We start from the raw sequence: 21,337 nt of genomic DNA on the forward strand, positions 1-21,337 counted from the left end.
GCTAAGCCCAGGATTGTGGGCTGTCTGGTGGTGGGCGGAGGACCCCACCCCTTCACCTCAGCGAACCATCTGTAATCCTGCCCAGAAAACGAGGCTGACTGACCCCTAATTTGGGGTCCCTGGGCAATTCCGAAGTGCGCTTACGTTCCTTGGGTCGGTAAACGAGTCAGCAGGGTAGCAGCCCTTCTAGGGGGAGGTTTGCTGAAGAGAGCAGGCTGGGCTTATGGAGTGATGGGACAGGGGAGAGGTCCACTTTGAGGAGCTGGACCTTGTTCTTTGACAGGAGGTACAGGGATCTGGAGTCTGGGCCTAGCCAGGGAGGGGCCACAGGATGGCACCCCCATTTCTAACCAGGATCAGCTCCCAGTGTCCATGTTTTCTGCCCTTGGGAACCCTGGTCTCGGCTGGGCTGGGACAGGTTCCAACTCTGCCTCAGGCAATCTGTGGCCTAACTGTGGGGTGGCCATCCCTTGGGAAGCACTCCAGGGGGGTAGTTTACTTGCTATCTAACAAGTGAAAACTCATTGCCATGGGCGCTTCAATTCCCTGGTTCCGTGTCTGTGAGCAGGCACCAACTTCCCACCTCCTGAAGGCACTGCCTTTGGGCCTGGTGCCCTGGTGATGTAATGGTTACTACCAGCACCCCCTTCCCCCCAGGAGAAAGATGAGTGAGGCTTTCTACTCCCAGAGAGCTCCCCTGTCACACGGTCACTGCAGGTCAGAAGTCACTTGGTGGCAGTGAGACAGCACTGCTGTGGGGTGAAGTTCAGGTGCCACCCCCACCCTCCCTCCTGAAGCTGGAAGTCAACCTCCCGACTTTTGAACTGGCGGCTTCATGTCCCCACTTCTGGGCAGCCCTGCCAGATGCCACCCAGCCCCACTCTGGCTGTGCCTCACTGTCTGGAGGTCTGCTCTCGCACAGAGTGTCCCAGGCTTGTGCTCTTGACATTCTGAACCCGCCCCCACCGGGGAGTAAAGTCCATGGCTGGAGACTGGCGAGGTTCCAGGATAAGGAGGGCAGCACAAGCAGAGAGGATACGTGGGGAGCAAGGACAGCGTGCCCTGCTGGAACCCGGGGCTGCCCTGAGCTGGCTGTGGGCATGGGACCCAGTACCACGAGAAGCCTGGCATTCAGACACCCTGGATCTGAGTCTGATGCCTGCCATCAGCCACCCCCCAGAATGCACTGTCCTAACTCTTCCTGTGGCCCTTAGCGGCAACTGCTCTAGGGTTCCACACCAACGAGCCCTTGCTTGTATGCTGCCTGGAGCCCAACCCCTGCCCAGACGACTCCCGTCTGTCTCCCCACCGCCCCAGTCCCGGATGCTCCAAGTGTCACTCGAAGAAGACATAGCTGAGTACAAGGCCAAGTGATTCCATCATAGCCTTGAGAAGCTGTTCCAGCCAAGCCACCCGAGTCCCCATACCAAAGCCCTGCATCGGGAACTAGCATCTTTCCTGTGACCCCCTGCCCATCTCGGCTTGTTCAGAGTGTCTCCATTAGCAAAGTGCATCCCATCACCCTCCCAAAGCAGCCAAAGACAGGAGATCATGACCTGCTTGTCCATCAGTTTAATGAACGCCACGGGGCCAGTCAGGCACAGACCCCCAGCATGGGGTCAAGGCTACTAGAGGTAAGGACCTTTGTGGACGGGTCCTGGGGCTGGGAGTGGGGGGTGAGGTTCCTAGAAGGATGCTGAGGACAAGGGGGCAGTGGGGACCAATGTACGCTAGCACCTCCCACCTCCAAGACTGCCCACCCTCAGGTCTAAGGGCAGGCTGGACCTCCCACCTCTTAGGGCCCAGAGATAGCCCAGGTCAGGCCAGGTCCAGAACAGGCCAGCCGGACTTGTTTCCTGCATGGATAGCAGCCTCTCTCCTCAAAATCACCCAACCAGGCTCAAGCAGGGAATGGAGACCCTGTGGGCAGACACCAGGCTGGGTACACCCAGGATGCCCAGGGTGCTAGGAAGTCTTCCTATTATAGTCCACTGGCTAGCCTTCGCCTGGCTCCAGCCCCATAGCTAATGGACTCCGTAGTGTGGGCAGGACCAGGCTGAGGAAGTGGTGGGTGGTGGATGGTGGGCCCAGCCCTGGGCAGGCTCGCACTGGGGCGTTGATACACAGCACGACACTTGCAACAACAGGAGGGCGGCAGACACGCAGGCCGGGACATTCAGGGGACCAGGACGGTCCTTCCAGAAGTAGTGTGAACACTGGCGCATGCTCAGTAGTAAGGCCGCCGAGGGTTATTCTGTACAAGGGAGAAACAAAAAAACAGGTGAACATCACCACCCCACCCCCGGCTCGAACAACAGAAGAAATGTGGGTGAAAGGAGACAGCGAATGATGTGAGATAGGAAAATAATAATTTATCATTTATCAAGGGGTCACGAGGGTGGGAAAGTGAGGGAAGAAAGAGGCGCTGAGACCAAAGGGCTCAAGTCGAAAGAAAATGTTTTGAAAATGATGATGGTAATGTATGTACAAATGCACTTGATACAACTGATGCATGGTCTGTTACAAGAACTGTGAAAGCGCCTTCCGCCGCGGCACCCACCAGAGTCGCAGCCGTGCGCTCCCCTAGGGCCGTGGGCCTCGACAAGGGCCACAAGGTGACCAAGAACCTGAGCAAGCCGAGGCACAGCCGCCGCCACGGGTGCCTCACCAAGCACACCAAGTTCGTGCGGGCCATGATCCGGGAGGTGTGCGGCTTCGCACCCTACGAGCGAAGGGCCATGGAGCTGCTCAAGGTCTCCAAGGACAAGCGGGCACTGAAGTTCATCAAGAAGCGGGTGGGCACACATATCCGGGCCAAGAGGAAGAGAGAGGAGCTGAGCAACGTGCTGGCCGCCATGAGGAAGGCCGCTGCCAAGGACTGAGTGCCGTGCCCCCCTCTCCCCAGCCCCAAAATAGTCTTTCCAGAAAGAAAAAAAAAAAAGAACTGTAAAAGCCCCCAATAGAATGATTTATATTTTTAAAAACAAACAAGGTGAAATAATATGAGTCTGACAGCAGTCCTGTCCATCTGGAACCTTCTGAAGACCAAACCCCAAACCAAACTCACTGCCATTGAGTCAACTGTGACTCACGGTGAGCCTAGGTCGTCAGACTGCCCCTGTGGGTATTGGAGGCGGTAGATCTGAGGGGAGCAGACTGCATAGTTGTTCCCCAATGGCACAGCTGGCAGCTTTGAACTGTTAACCTGTGCTTAGCTGCCTAGCACGTAACTCACTTGGCCCCTAGGGCTGAGCTCAAACCCTTCGGATGAACAAGAGGGAGGAAAGAGGAAGGGCCTGCTGCAGGCTGACGGAGCACTCTCAGGGGAGGGGCTCAGCGGGGCATTTTACTGGAGCCCCTGGCCTCAGTGTGCTAGAGGACGCAAGGACAATTTAGTCCAACAATCAGGACCCCAGCCCCACGGGGTCCAGATGGATGAGCGACCCTGTGGTCGGGTGGGGAGGGGCACGCACCAGGGGGTTGGGCCGGAACCTGTAGGCCAGCATCATCCTCTTGCGGAAGGCCTCGTACTCGTCGTCCTCCTTAGAAAGCTCAGCAGGCCGGTCGATGCCAAAGCCAGCACCATCCACAGCTGTGGTGCCCCTACAGGGGGGAGGGTACAGGCGTGAGTGCTGGGCCCGGTGGTGCGCCTATGCAGACAAGCCCAGGAGGAAGCTAGGGACAGGAGGTGTTCTGGAAACAGTGCAGCATATGGATGGTGGGTGTTCCAGTCTGTCCTCACTTGCCTCCAGGACTACCTCTCCCCTGCTCACCCCTCTCCTTGGGGGAGAGTACTAGCAATGCTCCAGCCAGGCCAGCATGCCTCCCTGGGGTGCCCACCTGGTCTGGGCAGGGGGAAACTGCAGCACAGGAAAGAGGACAGAGGGCGCCCTGGGGTGGGAGCAAAACCTGCATGTCCTTATGGCCCTGTGCCAAGCCTGGGGGAGGATGGGGGTGACAGGCACTGCCCTTTCTCTACCAGGCAACGTGGGTGGGGAGAAGGTCAGGGTCGGGAAGCAACAGGGCCCTTGTGCAAGGCCAGAGCCCACGCCAAGCCAGTGTACTCTCTTGCCGATATGGATCTTGACCCCCCTCTACTTGCTCAGGGATTCTTGACACCCCGGTCACACTAGTCCTTCCCCCGACCCCCACCACTCACCGACGGGAGCTGCCTGGCAGGCCCATACTCACTTGCTGACGGGGGCCTTGATGCCCTGGCCCTCAGAACCCAGGCCTTCGCCCTCCTTCCAACCCATCTTCATCAGCATCTGGTAGCCGATGTTCTCCACCGTCAGCTTGAACTCCTTGTACTCTGAGTAGTCGGGCTCTCGGCCTTCCTGCAGGGCGAGGGAGCCATCAGTCACCTTCTCACCTCTGGCCCCATCTATGGGTGACAGTGCCCACTTGTCCCAAACCCGGTGTCGTTCTCCTGAGGCCCAGCAGGTGAGGTGACCTGGCAGCTGAGACAGAACAGGCTTGTGCACCAGGGGGGTGGGGGTCTGCTGCATGAGGTGGTCTATGCAGCTGGTGAGAGGCTATGCCTGGCCAGTCCGAGGGTCCCAGGAGGAAGGGCACTGGCCTGGTCTGCAGAGGCTGGTCCCAGGCCTCACTTGGGCATGCCCTCAAGTGCTGCTGTTGGAAGCTGGTGCCCTGCAGCCCAGAACATTCCAGGCATGGACGGGAGCTTCAAGAGCACTGAGCCCTTACCTTCAGGGCCTTGAAAGTCTCCATGAATTTTTCCAGTTCGTCAGGCGGCAGGAAGTCTCCGATGAAGTGCTTGCCCCGGCCCATCTTGGTTAGCTGCTCGGCCCACTCTGCAGAAGGAAGGTGGGATCAGGGAGGGAGAAAGGGGGGGCCCATGTCCCCATGGCCCTGCCCCATGTTGTCCCTGGTCGGCACACACCAGCAGAGAGCTCTACTTGCTGGGATGTCCCCAGAAGCCTCAAGCCAGAGTAGGCCTGGGGTCTCAATCCACAGCCAGCCTGTCCCTGCACCCCGGGGTCCACTCACCCCGAGTCTTGTCCATCTCCATGCGCCGCAGCTGGTGCTCCCAGGTGCCCAGCTCACTGTCTACCTCCTCATCACTGTCGTAGCCATGCTGGTGCTGCTGCAGCGCCTTCTCCCACAGCAACTGCATGTCCTGCATGGCTCGCTTGTGCTGCATGATCATGTCATACATCTGCTGCATCTGGGGACACAGAGAGGCTGAGTGGGTCCCACGCCAGCTCCTTTCAGTCGGAGCTCCATGGCCCAACAACTGGAGTAGCCCAGGTCTCCAGGCACCAGCTCGGACCTCTGGGGTGTTGGGAGGCGGGGAGCCTATGGTCAAAGACCTTGCAGCCCTCCTGCCCAGGAAGACCATCACCACAGGTCACCTTGGCTGTTGATTCCTTCGTCAAACCAGGCTCACGCCACAGCTAACATAAAACTGCCTGGGATGTGCGTGAGTGTGAGAACCCACCCCTGGGCAGCCACAGAGTGGGAGGGCCTGGGCAGACATGACCAGGCTGAAGGTCCGCTGGCCAAGCGGCTTCTTTGCACAGGCAAGGGAAAGGAGCAGAGGGTGCAGCCGCGGCCAGGAGTGACTCCAGGCCTTGCTGGCTCAGGTGCTGTTGCCCGTGCTTGACTCCCCCCCCATGTTGCCCCGACACCACCGTGCTGGCGCTACCTCCTGCTGCTCCTTCAGCTGCTTCTTCTGCGCATCGGATAGCTCTGTGACACCCACCAGGCCCACGGGCTTCCCCTTCTCGTAGCCGAGCCCCTTGAGGTCCTGGACTGGAGAGGACACAGGACGGTCAATGAGGTGCAGCAGGGTCACGGGTGACGACCACGGGGGAGCTCCTATACTCCCAGGGCATGCAGATGTGGACACGTAGACAGGGCCTGGGGGCGGGGACTCTGCACAGCACTGGTTGAGGGCTGAGATGCATGTGTACCTGTGTGTGTGTGTGGGGGGGGGTACTACACACACACACAAACACACGCAGGTAGGAATCACTGCAGATGTGTGTGTATACTCACACAGGTGCGTGTACGTGACACGTGCACGTGTACGTGCATTGAGTGTACATGCAAGTGCACGCACACACGCAAATGGCTGCAAGTATGTGTGGGCACAGGCGTGCATGTAAGAGTGTGTAATACTTGTAAGCACACAATAGCGCACAGGAGTGCACGAGTGCCCATGGGGAGGGCATGTACATGCATGAGTGAGCATAGGACGTGTATGAGTGTAAGTGCTTGTGAGCACACCACGAGTGCACACTGAGTGCCCATGGGAGGGCAGGCGCGTACACATTTAAGAAGCAGCATTCATGTATGTACAAGTGAGTGCACATGGATGTTACGTGTGGCCACGTGTACATGCAGCTTCCAGAGGCCAGTTTAAGCAGCTGGCACATGACGGAGACCCATGTGACTGGGGCTGGGCAACTGCTTGGCTGGGATTCCTGCTGGCTGGGGGGAAGATGGGGGAAGCAGCAGCAAGCTGTGTTCAGAGCAACTGATGTTTCACTTGACATGAACTTGGGGACTTGGTGGCAGCCGGCAGCCCTATGGTAAGAAGTAGCAGCCCTATCTGGGAGGCAGAAACCAGTGTCCCCACGGAGGTGGGGGCTACAGATCTGCTCGGGGTGAAGGCTGCGCTAGGCCGGATGGCAGCAACCAGCAACACACATCTCGGCACTAGCAGGGGCTGAGGGATCTGCGGGCTTCCAGAGCACTTGGACATGGCCCAGGTCCCTCCTCCCTGGGAAACTGCTGTCCAGCGCCCCTCAGCACTATCTGATCCAACCCCTCCCCATGCCCCCCTTTCTACATGGGGGAGGGGAGAGCCAGCCCACCTGACAGTGGCGAGGGGGCAGCAGCTGCGTCCTGCTGCACCAGCTCGGCGGGTGGGAGCTCTACTTTGTCCTCCTCTGGCCCCCACCGGCTCTTCCGCTTCCTCTTGGCGGTGGCTGTGGCGGCCGCCTTCCCGGAGACAGTGGCGGGGGGAGTAGTGGGCGTGGCGGAGGACACGGGGGTGGCAGAGGAGGCAAGGCAGGCGGCAGTGGGGGTCAGGGACCCTGATGGGGTCTCAGGGGGACACTGGCGCTTCAAGCTGGGGTCAGGAGCCGTTGGGCCGTCTGTGTAGCCAGCCTTGGCTCTCCGGAACTCCCCCAGCTTCTGGCGGTAGTACTTGTACCCTTGGCTGTTGGGCTCATACAGAAAGCTGCGGAGGGGAGAGGGCTGTGAGCTGGACCCGAGTCCCCACTTGGACACAATGTCCAAAGTCACTGCATGTCACCACCACCTGCCCCACCAGGTCTCAGTGGCTGCTGGCTCTGCCCAAGGATCAGGTGGTGCGCCCACACACAGTATGGGCACACCACAACTGCCGTGAGTCTCCTTTTATCAGGTGCCCCTACCCTGCCCAAGAGGGGACTAGCGCAGCCCGAGCCCCTCATCTTGGCAGAAGCTTCCCCTGGAATCTGTGATGTGAGCAGCCTGGGCTCATCCAGAGAGGAGAAAAGGCAGGGGCAGGATGGGTTGCCAGGAGGCCCGGGTGCTTGGCTGCTAACTAGTTTGGTAGTTCCAGTTCAGCCGGAGGACACTGGAAAAAAGGCCTGGTGACCACCTACTGAAACCGGACAGAGCAGTTCTACTAACACACGTGGGGCCACCAGGTGGGGGTGGGGGGAGGCAGGGACAAAACGTGTTTTGTTGTTGCCAATGCTGGACGCTGAGAGGTCCCATCAGGAGGGGTGGCTCAGCAGGTGCCTCAAAACGTGTGGGTTTGTCCCTTTTTGCAAAGGCAGGACAAAAGCCCCAGGGCCATGGGATTTATGTCCCCTCAGGGTCCCAGGAGAAGCACCCAGGCACCCCAGGAAGGACAGCATTCAACCCCAAGAGGAGAGAAAGCAAGGCATTTGCTCAGAGGGAGCTGGGGAGGCTGGCTCTGGAGGGGACAGCTCCAGGAGGATCAGCCTTGTCTTGGCCACACTGCTCCTCCTAACGATACCACCACATCCCGACCACACTCTGTCCGAACTTCACAGCCTCGTCTCTACCCCAGGACCTCATCCTGATCACATGTACTGGCCACCTGGCCTCAGCCAGGACCGAGAGGGTGCTGTGGGTCTTTCCATTTCCCAGTAGGCTCGAGACCGTGGCAGCATCCCACGATCGTGCCCACTCCCATGGACAGGTCTGCAGCTAGTGTTCAATGCAAGTCTCCTCCTTATGTGAACCAACTCCCAGCTACCTGGCAACCATGGGAACGAGCTGAAGTGGCCACGCCAACCGGGAGCTCAGGGATGTGGCCCACACCACGGTTATCAGACTTCTGGAATTGGGATATCCCAGGGAGCCTCCAGAAGACAGAGGACACAGTAGGTTAAGTGCTAGCCAGGATCCTAACAGCAAGGTCAATGGTTCTAACCCTCTACAGAGAACGACGAAGTTGTCTGTTCCCATAAGGATTCTGGCTCTGCGGTCTCGGCCACGTCCAGGGTTGGCAGTACCCTCGGCACACCAGACTCGCAGGAGAAGCATACCCTGGAGGAAGCTGAGGCGTGCCCGCTCGAGAGCCGGCAGTGCCCTGTGCAATGTTCCTCGGATAGCGCCTGGGTACTGTTGCCACGGTGATAATGGCTGTCCCGTGTCATTATCTATCCGCCAACAGTCAGAGCAGCTTCGCAGTGGGGATATTGCTCAGCAGACAGAGCGGCTTCTGCTGGGCACTAAGAACTGCTACACGTTAAAAAAAAAAAAAAGAGAGAAGATTCTGGCTCAGAAATCCTCAAGAGCAGCTCTTCTCTGTCCTCTAGGGTCTTTATCCGCCATCGGTCGGTCAGTTTGTCGCTCCGGGGCGGCTATGTGTTGCTGTGATGCGGGAAGCTTTGGTGTTTCAGCAACGTCGCCCCAAAAGCACACCAGAGTGACTTGGAACTGACGTGGTGGCAGTGCGTGGTGGGGGGATGGAGCTTCCAGTCCAGGGCACCCGACTCCAAAGCCAAACACCAGTGGGCCAGGGAAAGTTCTCAAGCCCAGGTCCCACTTGTAAAGGACTAAACTGACCCCACCCCACTCAGTCCGTTTCTATCCGCTGTGCGTTTCTCCCCTGCCTACACCCACTACCTGCCCGTCTCCCACCAACCTCCCGGGCTCTTGATGGGGACCCTGCAAGACCAGTGAACATGCCAGGGCGCAGTCCTGCCTCAGGCCCTCTCCAGGCCCCGCCTCACCTGAAGGCCTGGTTCTCGCGGTTGTTCTGGAGCGCGATGGTCTCCACCTCCGGACCCCCGTCAGCTATGAACCTGGCCAACTTTTCTGCAAGGTTCTTGGCCTCTTCGTCCTCTGGGGGTGAAACTTTAAGCAGGCTGTCAGTACTGTGCGCAACGCACCACACCTACCAGCCTAACTTCCGCTAAGAGCCCTGTGGAAACTCGAGGGGCTCATCTTAGGGGCAATGCAAAGAGAAACAGCAAACGGGAGTCAGATTACTGCACGGTGCCAAACCCAGGCTGACGCCGCAGCGCCCCGACCCACCCCCTGCTGGGAGGCGAACACGGATTCCATCTCAGGGCTTGCCACACGGGTCAGCGCGATGCTTCCGGCCCCTACCCTGGGACTCACCCAGGGTCAGGGTGTCGACATCTCTGCCCCACCACCCCCGCACTGGTCAGGTCTGGGCCAGGGGTATGGGACTCTTCCTGGGCAAGGAGGAGGCCACAGGGTAGGGACGATCTGATTCTTGTCTTGCAAGGAAGGGATCAGGGAAAAGGGCTGGGTGCCAGGGGAGCCACAGTCTCCTTCATCCCTGTCGCTGGACCCCACTTCTCCTACAGCTGGAGGCCCACAGATCTCCCCTGAACCCCCCTGGCTGAATGCTCTCTCCCATCTTGCCCCCCGGGTTCTGTGAGGATCTTGTGACTGGAGGACTCCGGCTCACGGGGGACTCGTTGGTTCTCATAGACAACCACCAGCCAGGCTCCAGCTGCACCCTCTGCGGTACCCTTCCCTGAGTACCACGCCTGGAAAGGGGGCCCAGGCCACGGGACCCCACAGTCCTGAGGGCAAGTGTGGTGCAGGCCCAGCACCAGACAGGAAGCCAGAATGACTCCAGGGACCCGGAGTCCATCCTGGGCACGGCTCCCCGCTTGCCTCCCCAAGCTGTCCCACTTACCTTTCTGCGGGGCCACCTGCACCTTCTGCGTTTCCCTCTTCATCTCAGCTACCTTCTTTCTGTAGTACAGGAACTCCCTGCTGTTCTTATCGTGCAAAAACCTGGCGCGAGTTTGACAAAAGAGGGTCTGAGCAGCCAGAGCAAGGGGGTCACCCACCTCCTGTGGCAAGCTGGTGGGACCTGCCCCCGACCCAGAGCGTCAGCTCCACGCTGCACCTCCACCCCCCAGAGACACTCACGAGAAGGCGGGGTTGTCCTTGTAGTCCTCCATGGCCACCTTCTCTAGCTCCGGGCCGCCTTCCGCCACAAAGCGGGCCAGTTTCTCTATCACTCTCCGGGTCTCGACTCCCTCTGGGGGTGAAACTTTAAGGAGGCTGTCAGTACAGGGGCTTATCTCAAACACCCCCAGTCAACAGGCACACTCTCTCTGGGGACCACAACGACAGAAGGTGGGGAGAAGAAGGTGAGAAGTGAGGTGTTAGCACCCGGTCTGTGCACACAGCACCAGGGACAGGGTGGGGTGGGGTGGGGGGTGGGGTCATCTGGCCCATTGGCATGAACACAAGGGCAGAGAGGGGGCCAGGCGTTGGTGGGAACCTATCTACCCAGGACCGGGAAGTCTTGGAAAGTACGTCCGGTCTCGGAGTTTTGATTTTTGGAAGGGTGCGGAATGATTAATTCTTTTATTGAACACTTTCCAGAATCCCTTTTCTTCCCATTTCTACCTCGGGAGGGCCTACAGGGCTCAGGAAAGCTGTCCCTGGGCTGCCCCCTAGTACCACCCAGCGAGAACAGGCGTGGGGACAGGTTGCTGCCAGTCCCATGCGCGCAGTCACCGGGGCCCTGGTGGCATGCACCAAGTCATGCCATTGGCTGCTCCCTCCTAACCCATGGCGACCCAGCACCTTCCTCCCTGCCCATGCTAGTTCACTCAGTGCTGCCCTGTGAGGCCAGGGGCCCACGGCACAGCGTGCCTGGCAGGGGCTCGGCCTGCACTGTCCCGAGGATGAGCCAGATGCAGGGACCCCACGTCCCACGCATTCCCCCGCCAGCCCAGCGCTTCCCTCCCTCCGGGTGAGGTCTTGGGCCACGTCTAATGGCAGGCCCTGCCCTACCTTTGATCTCCAGCCACTGCTCATAGTCCTCTTCGTCATCGTCATCGGGGGACTGGAAGACACTTGGCCGGGTGGCCACTGGGAGCTGCTTGGCGTGCGAGTATGTCTTCCCCAGGCCCGGTGGGCCGCCCAGTCCCAGGCCCGCCCTCTTGGTGAGCAGCAGGGGCCTCCTCACGGTGCTGGGGGTGGGTGTGCTGGGGGGGGCGCTGGCTGAGCTGGGGGGGGCATCTTGGAAAGGAAGGAAAGTCCTGTCACATGTGCTCCCAGGGACACTCCCAACCCACAAGTCACCCAGAAGCACCCACAGGGACAGCATCTATTCTAGAGATGAGAATGCTGAGGCTGGGCAGCAAGGAACTATCCTGGCCTCTGTTGACAGAGCGCTCCTGGGACACGCAGACCCACACCTCCACTCCAGGAGCAAAGCACGGCCCCCAACGGCTAGGGAGAACCAACTGCTGGTGCCAAGCTTCCATGCCTGGCATGAGCTGGACACACAGTGGGCTTGGGCAGCTCGCCTCTCGGTGAACTGTCCCTTTGAGGTCTTGGGGGCCTGAGGGTGGCCGAGTGTCAGCGGCTCACAGAAAGTGACCTCTGACTGGTCAATTGCGCTGTTGCACATATGGGCAGCCCCGAAACTGGGTCCCCACCCAGCATTCCCCTCAGTACTCCTGCAGGCCAGTGGTCCACACACCTGCACCTGGAGGGTTATATCTCTGCCCCCGGTTATCCTGGATGGGGAGATGCCCTGAGTGCACTGCTGGGAGATGCAGTTCAGTGTGGGCTGACTGGGCCCAACCAAGCCACAGTCCTTGAGAATCCCACACGGCAAGAGCAGAAGGGCCACGTGGAGTCCCGGCCGCAGCTGTGGCCACACCAGCTCTGCACTCACATTGGGTCTTTTGAGTCTGGTCTTTTTAAGCCTTGATTTCTTCTCAAGGATGGGAGATGTTAGAATGGTGGGGGCCTGGGACAGGGAGGTTACCCTCCAGGGAGATGTGGGCTGGGCAGGGGTCCGCAGAGTAGGGGCAGCCCCACTCACCTGAGGAGGTCTGTGCCTGCTGCAACTTCAGAAACTGCTGCAGGAAGCTGCCGTCATTGGCAAACTTGTTGGAAATGGAGGACGAGTCGTGTGCATTTGCGATTCTAGACCAAGCGTAAAAGAGGACACGGATGAGCAGGGGGAGTGGAAGCAGGGCAAGGGCTGTGGCAGCCCTACATCCGCCAAAATGGGGCCCTGAGGCAGAAGCACAGGAAACCCAGGACCGGCTTTTTAGCAGGAGGCGGGGCCGCTTCCATTCAGGAAAAACCGTCTCATGAGATGCGTCCTTACAGGGTCTTTGCTTGCACCCTGCCCCCAGGTCACCCCAGGATGGGCCCCTGCAATGTGTGTCAACCACTTTTAACAACAATATGGGTGCCTGCCTTTCCTGCCCCTCTGTGCCCTGGCCAGGCCGCTAAAGTTCCCAGGGAGAACATGGGCCTGTCCCCATGGACCATGGCTTCCATACATGTCAGCACCTCCAGGTGAGTCGCCCGCGGCAGGCTGGGATGGCAGCCATCTCCTGGCAGCAGTCACCAAGGTGCACTCTCTCCAGTGGACTTGCTCATTTGTATTGTTGTTTTCACACCCATGTCCTGGCACTTTAGCCACATATCACACAACTCAATTACTCAGTTATATCAAGAGTTGTCCAACCATGACCACAATCATTTTAAAACATTTTCTTCTTCCTGGTACGCACTGTTATTAGTGTGATTCTTATTTTTCAATTGTGGCAAAAATAGACACAACAAACGTTCCCCCACTCAGCAACTTCTACAGGAGTGCTTCAGTGCCCGGACTGCGCTCTGTGTGCGACTTGCTCATTTTGTTGTTGTTTTCTTGGCAAAGGGTTGTGTTTCCCTTTTTAAAGCAAAAGGCAAATTCCAGGATCTAACTACAGCACATACTTGCGTATAAGCCGACCCGAATATTAGCCGGGGCACCTACTTTGAATTTAAGTTTTTTCTAGGAAACCGGAGTGCAAGAAAGCAAGGGAGCCCACCCCGCTCCAAGTTCCCCACCTCAAAATGGCCACGGTTTCTATTTGGGTGTTTACCTGGCAGCCTTAGACGGCAGGGGAAATGTCTGCACCTGCCATCCCACATGCTAACTGCACCGTCCCTCCCTTAACCCTTCACCCAGCCAGCCTCAGGCATGCCCATTCATGTTGCTCCTCAGGCCACCCGAGGGTCTAGTGCTGCTGTGTTGGACCAGTGTCTGTCCCTTTGGAGATCTGCTCTAAGACGCTAGGGCTTCCACAACCACAAGGGGTGCTGGTTTCACAAACCCGGGGACATCCAGAAGGCAGGTGAGGCAGCCCTGGGAGGTCAGGCTCCTGCAGCAAAATAGGCCAGACCCTTCACCCACAGCAGGGCCTTGTTAAGAGTGGATTTGAGAACTGCCAGGAAAAACACATCAAATGCAGCTGGGGGGCCACACTGTGACCCTAGAGGATTATTTTTCTCTCCTTTCATTTCTCACCTCTGTGTTCCAGATTTCCTACTGAGCGTTAAATACCTCTTTCCGGGTATTTAAAGAGGTGGTTCTGGCTGAGAAATTGCCTTCGGCATTAACCAAGCAGGTCGCCAGTGACCCTTGGGGGGGGGCGGGGGCGGGGGTGTCCTCATACTGCTGAGGGCTGGGGGAGCTATTGTACTGTACATCCAGGCGGCAGATGGATCCCACCAAATGCCTGGAAGACCATGAGGAGGGATATAGAGCCAACAAGAGCTGGTTCTTGATGAACAGAGCACGCACACCATGGGGCACCATGCAGCTATAAAGATCACCGAGGCGTCTGCCACACACCTGCCAACGGCGATGCATCTGGAGGAGGCTACTCTGCGTGAACAAACCCATCACCCGAAGACAAGCATCACACGCTCCCGTTACTCGAAAAAGCCCAGAGGAGAAAGTCTCGCAGAAAGCAAGGGTCTTTGATGGTTTCCAGGACGGGGAGAAAGACGGAGGAGACTCACTTTCTAGCTAATAGACACCCTTTGGGTGAGGGGAACCAAAACACCCAAACTCACGACCATCAAGTGGACGCCGACTCACAGCGACCGTAGAGCACAGGCTAGAGCTGCCCCTGTGGGTTTCTGAGCCCGTGACTCTCTGTGGGAGCAGAGGCTTATCTTTCGCCCTTGGTGTGGTGGGGTATACTTTGAGCGGCTACCCAAGGTTGACAGTTTGAACCCAGCAGCTGGTGTGACCGAGAAGGATGTCCCTGCAGAGGGGCATGCTGCTGGAAACGAGGTCACTGGCATTTACCTATCAGCAGGGTCACCCAAGGTGACCGGGCTTCAGAAGCACTTCCAAACTAAGAGCAGACAAGGAAGCAGGAATGCGCTGTCTGCCTCTGAAGAAAAGCCTGGAGAACCCTATGAATAGCACCAAGAACCAGGGCTCGGGCTACTACTGCCCTCCAGGGACCTCTGAACAAGCAACTGCGGTGATTTTGTAGGTCACCTTTCAGCCAAGGAGCTCAACTATCTGAATCATAAAACGATGGATAGCCTTAAAAATGGGAATTCCTCAACAGTTCACTGTGCCCACGTGGAACTGGTACACGGATCAACTCGTAGGAACAGAACAAGGGCATGCTGCAGGGCTGACAACCAGGAAAGGTGTGCGTCAGGGTGTATCCTCTCACTGTACTTATTCAACGTGCCCGCTGAGCAGATCATCAGGGAAGATGGACGGCACAGCCTTGTTGGCTGAAAGAGGACTTCGAGCACTTGCCGGTGATGGTCAAGGACTGCAGCCTTCAGCGTGGGTTACGACTCACCATCAGGAGCAAAATCCGCACCCCTGGCCCAGCACGTCCCGTCATGCTCAACAGAGCCAAGGCTGAAGCTGTCAAGGGTTTTGTCTTGGATGGAGCGACAATCCATGCTCACGGAAGCCGCGGTCAAGAGGTCACACAATGCATGTGCACGGGCCTCTTTGAAGTGTTGAAAAGTGGGAGGTTTCTTTGAGGACTAAGGGGTGCCTGACCCAAGCCAGGGAAGTCTCCCTTGCCTCAGATGCATGGGAAAGTTGGACAAGGCATAAAGAAGGCAGAGAAAGAATCACTGAGATTGAAGTACGGTGCTGACAAAGAATACTGAAGTCCCGGCGGGGCTGGCCAAAAGCACAAAAAATTCTGCCTCGGAAGAAGAACTGCTTCAGTGCTCCTCAGAGGCACGGATGGCGAGACTTCATCTCACGCACTCGGGCAGGAGCTCAGGAGAGACCAGGCCCTGGGGAAAGGGGAGGAGCAGCAAAAACGAGGAGGGCCCTCGGTGAGACGGGCGGGCTCGGGCACAGGAGCCAACGGGAGGACGGCACAGGACCGGGCCGTGTGTCGTGCTGGTGTGCATGGGTCGCTTTGGATTCGGACAGGCTCGATGGCCCCTGACAACACACAGCACCCACAGTTGCACCTTTGAGTCACGTACTCCCTTCCCAAACAATGAGCGACAGGAGACCAAATACCAAAAGCGAAGGCGAGAAGCTAGATTAGTGAGAACAGAACGGGCAGCGTGGAAACAAAGCGAGGAGACCACGTAAACCGTGAAACCCACGGCGCAGTAACATCAATAGGACCCTGGAACCGGAGTTGCTTTCCCCTCAAGCACACAGATGGAGAGACCCTGCTACTCAGCCTGAACGGAGGTGAGGGGGGCCTGGCGCCATGCCTGTGGCCTCCCCTGGTTGCTAACAGGCAGCATGTAGGTCATTACAGAACAGCCATCGGCCGCACTTGACCTGGCTTTGCTTCCCCGAGGGTGAGGACACTTTCTCCCCTTGTCAGAAGGAAAGCGTTTACTCGCCTGATACCGCTAGGTGACCCTTGTGTGTTGCCGTTCTCGCTTGTTACTTTATGGTGGGATGTCATTCCCGTGGCGGCAGAGTGGATTAGGTGCTGAGCTGTCAACTATGAGGTCAGCCGTGTGAACCCACCAGTTGGTCTGAGGGAAAGAGGGGAGGTTTTCTGCTCTAGGAGAGCCGGACAGCCTTGGAAACCCAGAGGTCAGCTCTGTTGGTCTACAGGGTCACAATGGACTCAATGGAAGTGGCTTTAAAAAATTTTTTTTTAATGCTTTTTAGATCTTTAACTTTAAATTTTAAAATTTGGTGTGACTTGCTTTGGCTTTTGGGGCTACTTCCAAACCAACTTGACCGGGCACCTCTCTGCCCCTGATCCTGGTGCTATGATCTTGTAGCTTGGCTGAGACCCCTGGGAGCCCCTCTTGGAGGGATGCATTTGGGTGTGTCCATTTTCCCTCCCCCAACAGTTTCAGTGACGTATACACCACACGTCACATGCTTCCATACGTCAGTATCTGAGAGGCTGCATAAACTTGGGAGGACGGGATGGGGTGTCGTCATCACTACAGTCAGATCTAGAACATCCTCCCCTCCTGTATTCAGTGTTTGTTCTCCATTTCTTTCCAGCCGCACCCCTCCCAATCCCCGAGAAGTCATTACACCAGTTACCATCTTGGTACCCCACCCACCCTGTGCTTCATATGCTGGTAAACAGACCAAACACAAAAGAAAGCAGACAGCAAATACATTAAGGGAAAAAGTATGAATGAAAATATTAAAATAAGTCAGGAAAAAATGTCAAGGAAACAAAAGCAGCGAATATTGAAAAAGGGCGTGTCCAAGTCCTTCCACAACTCAGTGAGAAAGTCCTTGAGCCCATTCCAGCTGGGCACTCTACCTGCGCCTGAATCCCTGGACACGGCTTGTGCTGACCTTGGCACCAATGACTTAGCACAGCGGTTCTCAACCTGTGGGCTGCGACCCCTTTGGGGGTTGAACGACCCTTTCACAGGGGTCACCCGATTCATAGCAGTAGCAAAATGACAGTGTGGAAGTAGCAATGAAGATAATGTTATGGTTGGGGGGGGGGTCCCCACCACATGAGGAACTGTCTGAAAGGGTCGCGGCCTGAGGAAGGTGGAGAACCACTGCTTTAGCACCAATAAAGAAACGGGGTGGGAGCTTTGTAGAGCACTCATCCGTCCAGCGGGAAGCGTGATAAGCCCCCTCTTGCCTACAGTCCTGGCCTCTCCTCCCTGCCAGCAGCCAGTGTCTCAGAGCACACAGTGCAATCTGAGCTGCTGTCACTTCCTGCTGCTCAACTGGGGGCAGGTGCCGTTGGGGAGGACAGGATGGGGTGTCGCCGTGCCGCACAGCAGCTCTGAGGTACGGCCCCACCCCCCCTTCACTGACCGGCTGTAAGCACCCTAAGAGCAGGGGAGGGCTCCAGTGTGCTCTGGGTACATCTGCTCTGCAGGAACGAACCACTGAGGGAGCGAATGCTCCTGGGCTGTAGCCTTCGGCTTCCTGAAAGGGATGTCTGGGCCTCTCCGTGGTCACCAGACTGTGGCTGGTGACTGTCCAGATTCCAACCCAGGTCCCGAGGGACACTTACTCTCCGGGCTTCGAGGTGACCACCACCTGGTTCTGCTTGGCTTTCTGTTCCATCTTGGCTTCGATTTCCCGTTTCTTCTGAGCAATGAGCTCTTCCTGGTGAAGGATGTTCATGTTCATTTTTCCAGACTTGGGGGGGGCCACCCCAAACCACCGGTTAGCCTTTCCTGCAGAAGGAGAAGCAGCAGGGTCAGAAGTCACCTTTGTATACCTGCGTCCTGCTACCTGCTGTGGGCTGGTAGCAACTGTCCCTGGTTGACTCGCATCTGTTCACGCCTTCCTTCAGAAAGCACTGAGTGCCAGACTCTCACTTTGGGCAGCCCCCACCCCACCCCCACCCTATTCATGTCAGAGTAGGTCTTGGTTTTCTTCAACAGGCTGCTAAGCCTTCTCTCTGAGGTGCCTTTGGGTAGACTAGCCTTTCGGTTAGCCATGAACTGTGTGTACCCCAGAAACTTCAACTGAGCACCCAATAGGTGCCGAATGAGAAAGCCACAGCTTCTGTTAAGGTTGAGCAGACAACAGACCGTACCAGAAGACTAACCTCAAATTACGGTCAGATCTCTGCCGCAAAGAGACCAAAAATCCCAAGCACATTCTGTGGGGCTGACTTCGAATCAGTGACCCGTTTGGACAGCGGAGAACCATCAGGGTTTGGGGCTCTATCTCTGGGTGTTGGCCTATTAGCGGAAAGGTTGGTGGTTCCAATCCACCCAGAGGTGTCTCGTGAAACAGGCCTGGTGATCTTGAATTCCTGATGAAGCTGTTCCGACGCTGCACACGTGAGGTTGCCATGAATCAGAGCCAACTAGGAGCCACCTTGACAGAAGCAGGCCCCACCCCCTACCCTCCATGGTGCTGCGGGGTGGACTTAAACCACAAACTACCTGCACCAACCTCAAATCGAATCCACCGGAGTTGGTTCCGACTTACAGGGACTTTCTTAGGGTTTCTTTCCAATGGTTTCATTGATGCAACATTCACGCAGCACATACTCCCACAGCGAGTGGCTTTTACAAGCATTGTCTGGACAACACAATCAGTTCTAGTGCACTCTCCGCGCTCCTCTTTTTCATTATTTGCTCCCCAATTCCCCTCAGCTTCCCCTATCCATCCTCGAGAAGCTATCACATCAGCCATTGTCTCAAAGCCTCAGCCATTGTCTCAAAGCCTCTGCTCTTTCTCTGCGTCACAAACTGGGAGCTACAACAAACAAACCAAAAAAAAAAGCAAAACAGGGAGGGGGGAGGTAGGAAGACCACCAGCAATGTTTATATTAGCCTGAGAGATCTGTCTTGGAACAAGTGAAAAAGTTTTATACCTGGAGCAAATTCAGGATAGGTCAAGAGAGAGATGAACTGACCAAGTATCCTATTAAGCCGCCGTCATTCAATCCACCATCAAGTGTACGATTCTCTAACAGTAAGGATGTCTGAGTCCCTTGTCTAAGGCCAGAGGGATTTGCCAGAGGTGTGATCTGACTAGGTCCCTTGCAGTTAGATTCTGGGCTCGGTCATCCACAACCTTCTCTGTATTGGGTATTCACAATTTTTGCCTTCATCACATGTGGATGTTATTTGCCATCTTTGGGTCACACAGACTGGTGTGTGTGCTTCGTGTGGACTTGGCTGAAGCCTCACTTAGATGGCTGCTTGCTTGAATACAAGTCTCTAAGGTTTCTGAGGCTATAAATCTTCACGGGACCTTTGGGTCCTTCCCGGACAGTGCCATCAGGGGCTCCCTCACTTGCTCTGGAAAAGGGTGAGAAAGAGCAAACGGGGAGCTCCTACAAAGCCTGCTGGAGGAGGGGCGTTGATACTAACCCTAAAGGAGAAGGGACCAGCTTCCTGTGCACACACAAAGGGAGTAATCTGGACAGGCGAAGAAAGTTCATGAGTTCAAGATTGAGCAAGGCGTCCAGGTGTAGCCAGAACAGTTCCTGGAGGGTGGAGTGTCAGGGAACGAGGTTAAGAGGAGCCATGAGTGTGGGGGGTAGGGGTTTGACTCCAAGAACTTTTGGAGTGCGAGAGATGAAATCTTTAGCTCAGGAATGTCACCAGCTGCTGTTACCATGTTCCAACTCCTGTGACCACATGCACAACCAACGAAATGCTACCAGGCCTGCCCCATCCCCAGGACACACCACTGGTTGGATTTGTTGTGATCTGTAGGGCCTTCTTGAACTTTATTTCCAGATGCCAGGTCTTTCTTCCTAGTCCATCTGAGTCTGGAAACACCACTGAAACCTAGTTCAGCAACACACTGGCCTCTACATAGGCGGGTGGCCGCCCCGCATGGGGTGCCCCTCATAGGAGGCGAGCATTATGCACTGACCAGGAGCACTCTGGATGCTGATTGGAGAACATGTATAAGCAGCAAGAAAACCAAGGAAGAGCGATTTGCAGACCTCCGAGTGGGACCTCTGTCTTCAGATTAGGACTGGAACCTCCAAGATGGCAAAGATAACACAAAGGTTTCCTATGGGGCTTGCGGGAATTCTGAAAGCTCTTCCCAGGTTCTTCAAATGGCCGAGCTGACCCCACCCCAGTGCTTTGGCATCTGCTGCCCCATCTGCTTTCCATCTTGACCTCAGGTCTTCCCCTAGCTGACACTTTCGCATCGGGAGTGGCTCCTCCTTGGAGAGGCCTTCCCCTGCCATCCAGGACCCCATCCCACCTCCACTCTCTCACCCGATCACAATTCTACCGTCGTAAACATGTGCACCCTTATACATCGAAGAAAGTAAACTGCACGAAGGCAGGGCCCTGGCTTGGTGACCGAGGTACCTCCAGTGCCCACAACAGTGCTGGGCACACAAGGTGCCCTCCCTCCCTATTTACTAAGTGGGAGTACCCCCCACATGGGAGATTAAGGTCTGGGGGCGAGGGATCTAAAAGCAGGGCCTGTGGCTGAGCAGGGCTCAAAGATCTGGAAAGTGTGTTAAGGGGAATCCCCGAACAGTCAGGGGAAGCAGCTTTTCCAGGCACCGGGACACAGGCCAGAAAGCAGTTGCTATGAAAAGGGGGGGTGAGGGTGGGGGGGGGAGGCAGGACAGCCCAAGGTTGCCGCTACTCCGGGGAGCAGAGCTTAAAACAGCCAGGAGGGCGTTAGTCTGTAACCAGAGCACAGGGAGGGCTGGGGTGGCGGCTTTCACCGAAAGCGGGTGGGTCCTCCGCAAAATAAGCAGAAGCAGTCTGCGACCTGGGTCTGGGGTCTCGGGACACGCGGGAGACACGGCAGCCACCACTTTGGGAAGCCACAGGCTGGGTTAAGGGAGCAGCCGCGGAACAGGGCAGGCTCTACAGGAGGACAAGACGACTGTGCTTTGCCCCGAGGACCCAGGCTGGCGCCTAACAAGAGACGGGAGATGTTACCTGCAACATCCCGGTTGTCCATCTTGAGATTCATCCAATCCCAGAATGCTCCGGCGCCGTCTGGAGGGGGTAGTTATACCTCGCGCGACGTGATGGGAAATGTAGTCCGCATCAGCCGGCCCAGTCCTGCCACTCCGAGGACGTCTAGAAATTTCCTTCAAGGACCGTAAATCTCTGTATACTAATGATATTCAGTCACAATCCCGCTGAC

The 21,337-nt window shown here is 56.9% G+C and overlaps 1 protein-coding gene and 1 non-coding gene across 2 annotated transcripts; one reads left to right on the forward strand and one right to left on the reverse strand.

The window, feature by feature from the left end:
* Positions 1 to 1,557: 1,557 nt before the first annotated feature.
* On the reverse strand, positions 1,558 to 21,254 carry SUGP1 (SURP and G-patch domain containing 1). The gene is made up of 14 exons (XM_075549294.1): positions 21,127 to 21,254; positions 17,754 to 17,919; positions 12,323 to 12,426; positions 11,281 to 11,508; positions 10,405 to 10,528; positions 10,166 to 10,266; positions 9,225 to 9,348; positions 6,843 to 7,210; positions 5,669 to 5,775; positions 5,011 to 5,188; positions 4,708 to 4,814; positions 4,192 to 4,337; positions 3,474 to 3,603; positions 1,558 to 2,254 (listed from the first exon to the last, which is right to left on the reverse strand). The coding sequence occupies exons 1-14, from the start codon at positions 21,158 to 21,160 to the stop codon at positions 2,228 to 2,230; spliced, it is 1,944 nt and encodes a 647-aa protein (XP_075405409.1). The 5' UTR covers positions 21,161 to 21,254; the 3' UTR covers positions 1,558 to 2,227.
* Positions 8,465 to 8,738, forward strand: LOC142438413 (small Cajal body-specific RNA 13). Its single transcript, XR_012782790.1, has one exon.
* Positions 21,255 to 21,337: the final 83 nt, after the last annotated feature.

Source organism: Tenrec ecaudatus, chromosome 1 (assembly GCF_050624435.1).
Source record: "Tenrec ecaudatus isolate mTenEca1 chromosome 1, mTenEca1.hap1, whole genome shotgun sequence".
Taxonomy (NCBI): domain Eukaryota; kingdom Metazoa; phylum Chordata; class Mammalia; order Afrosoricida; family Tenrecidae; genus Tenrec; species Tenrec ecaudatus.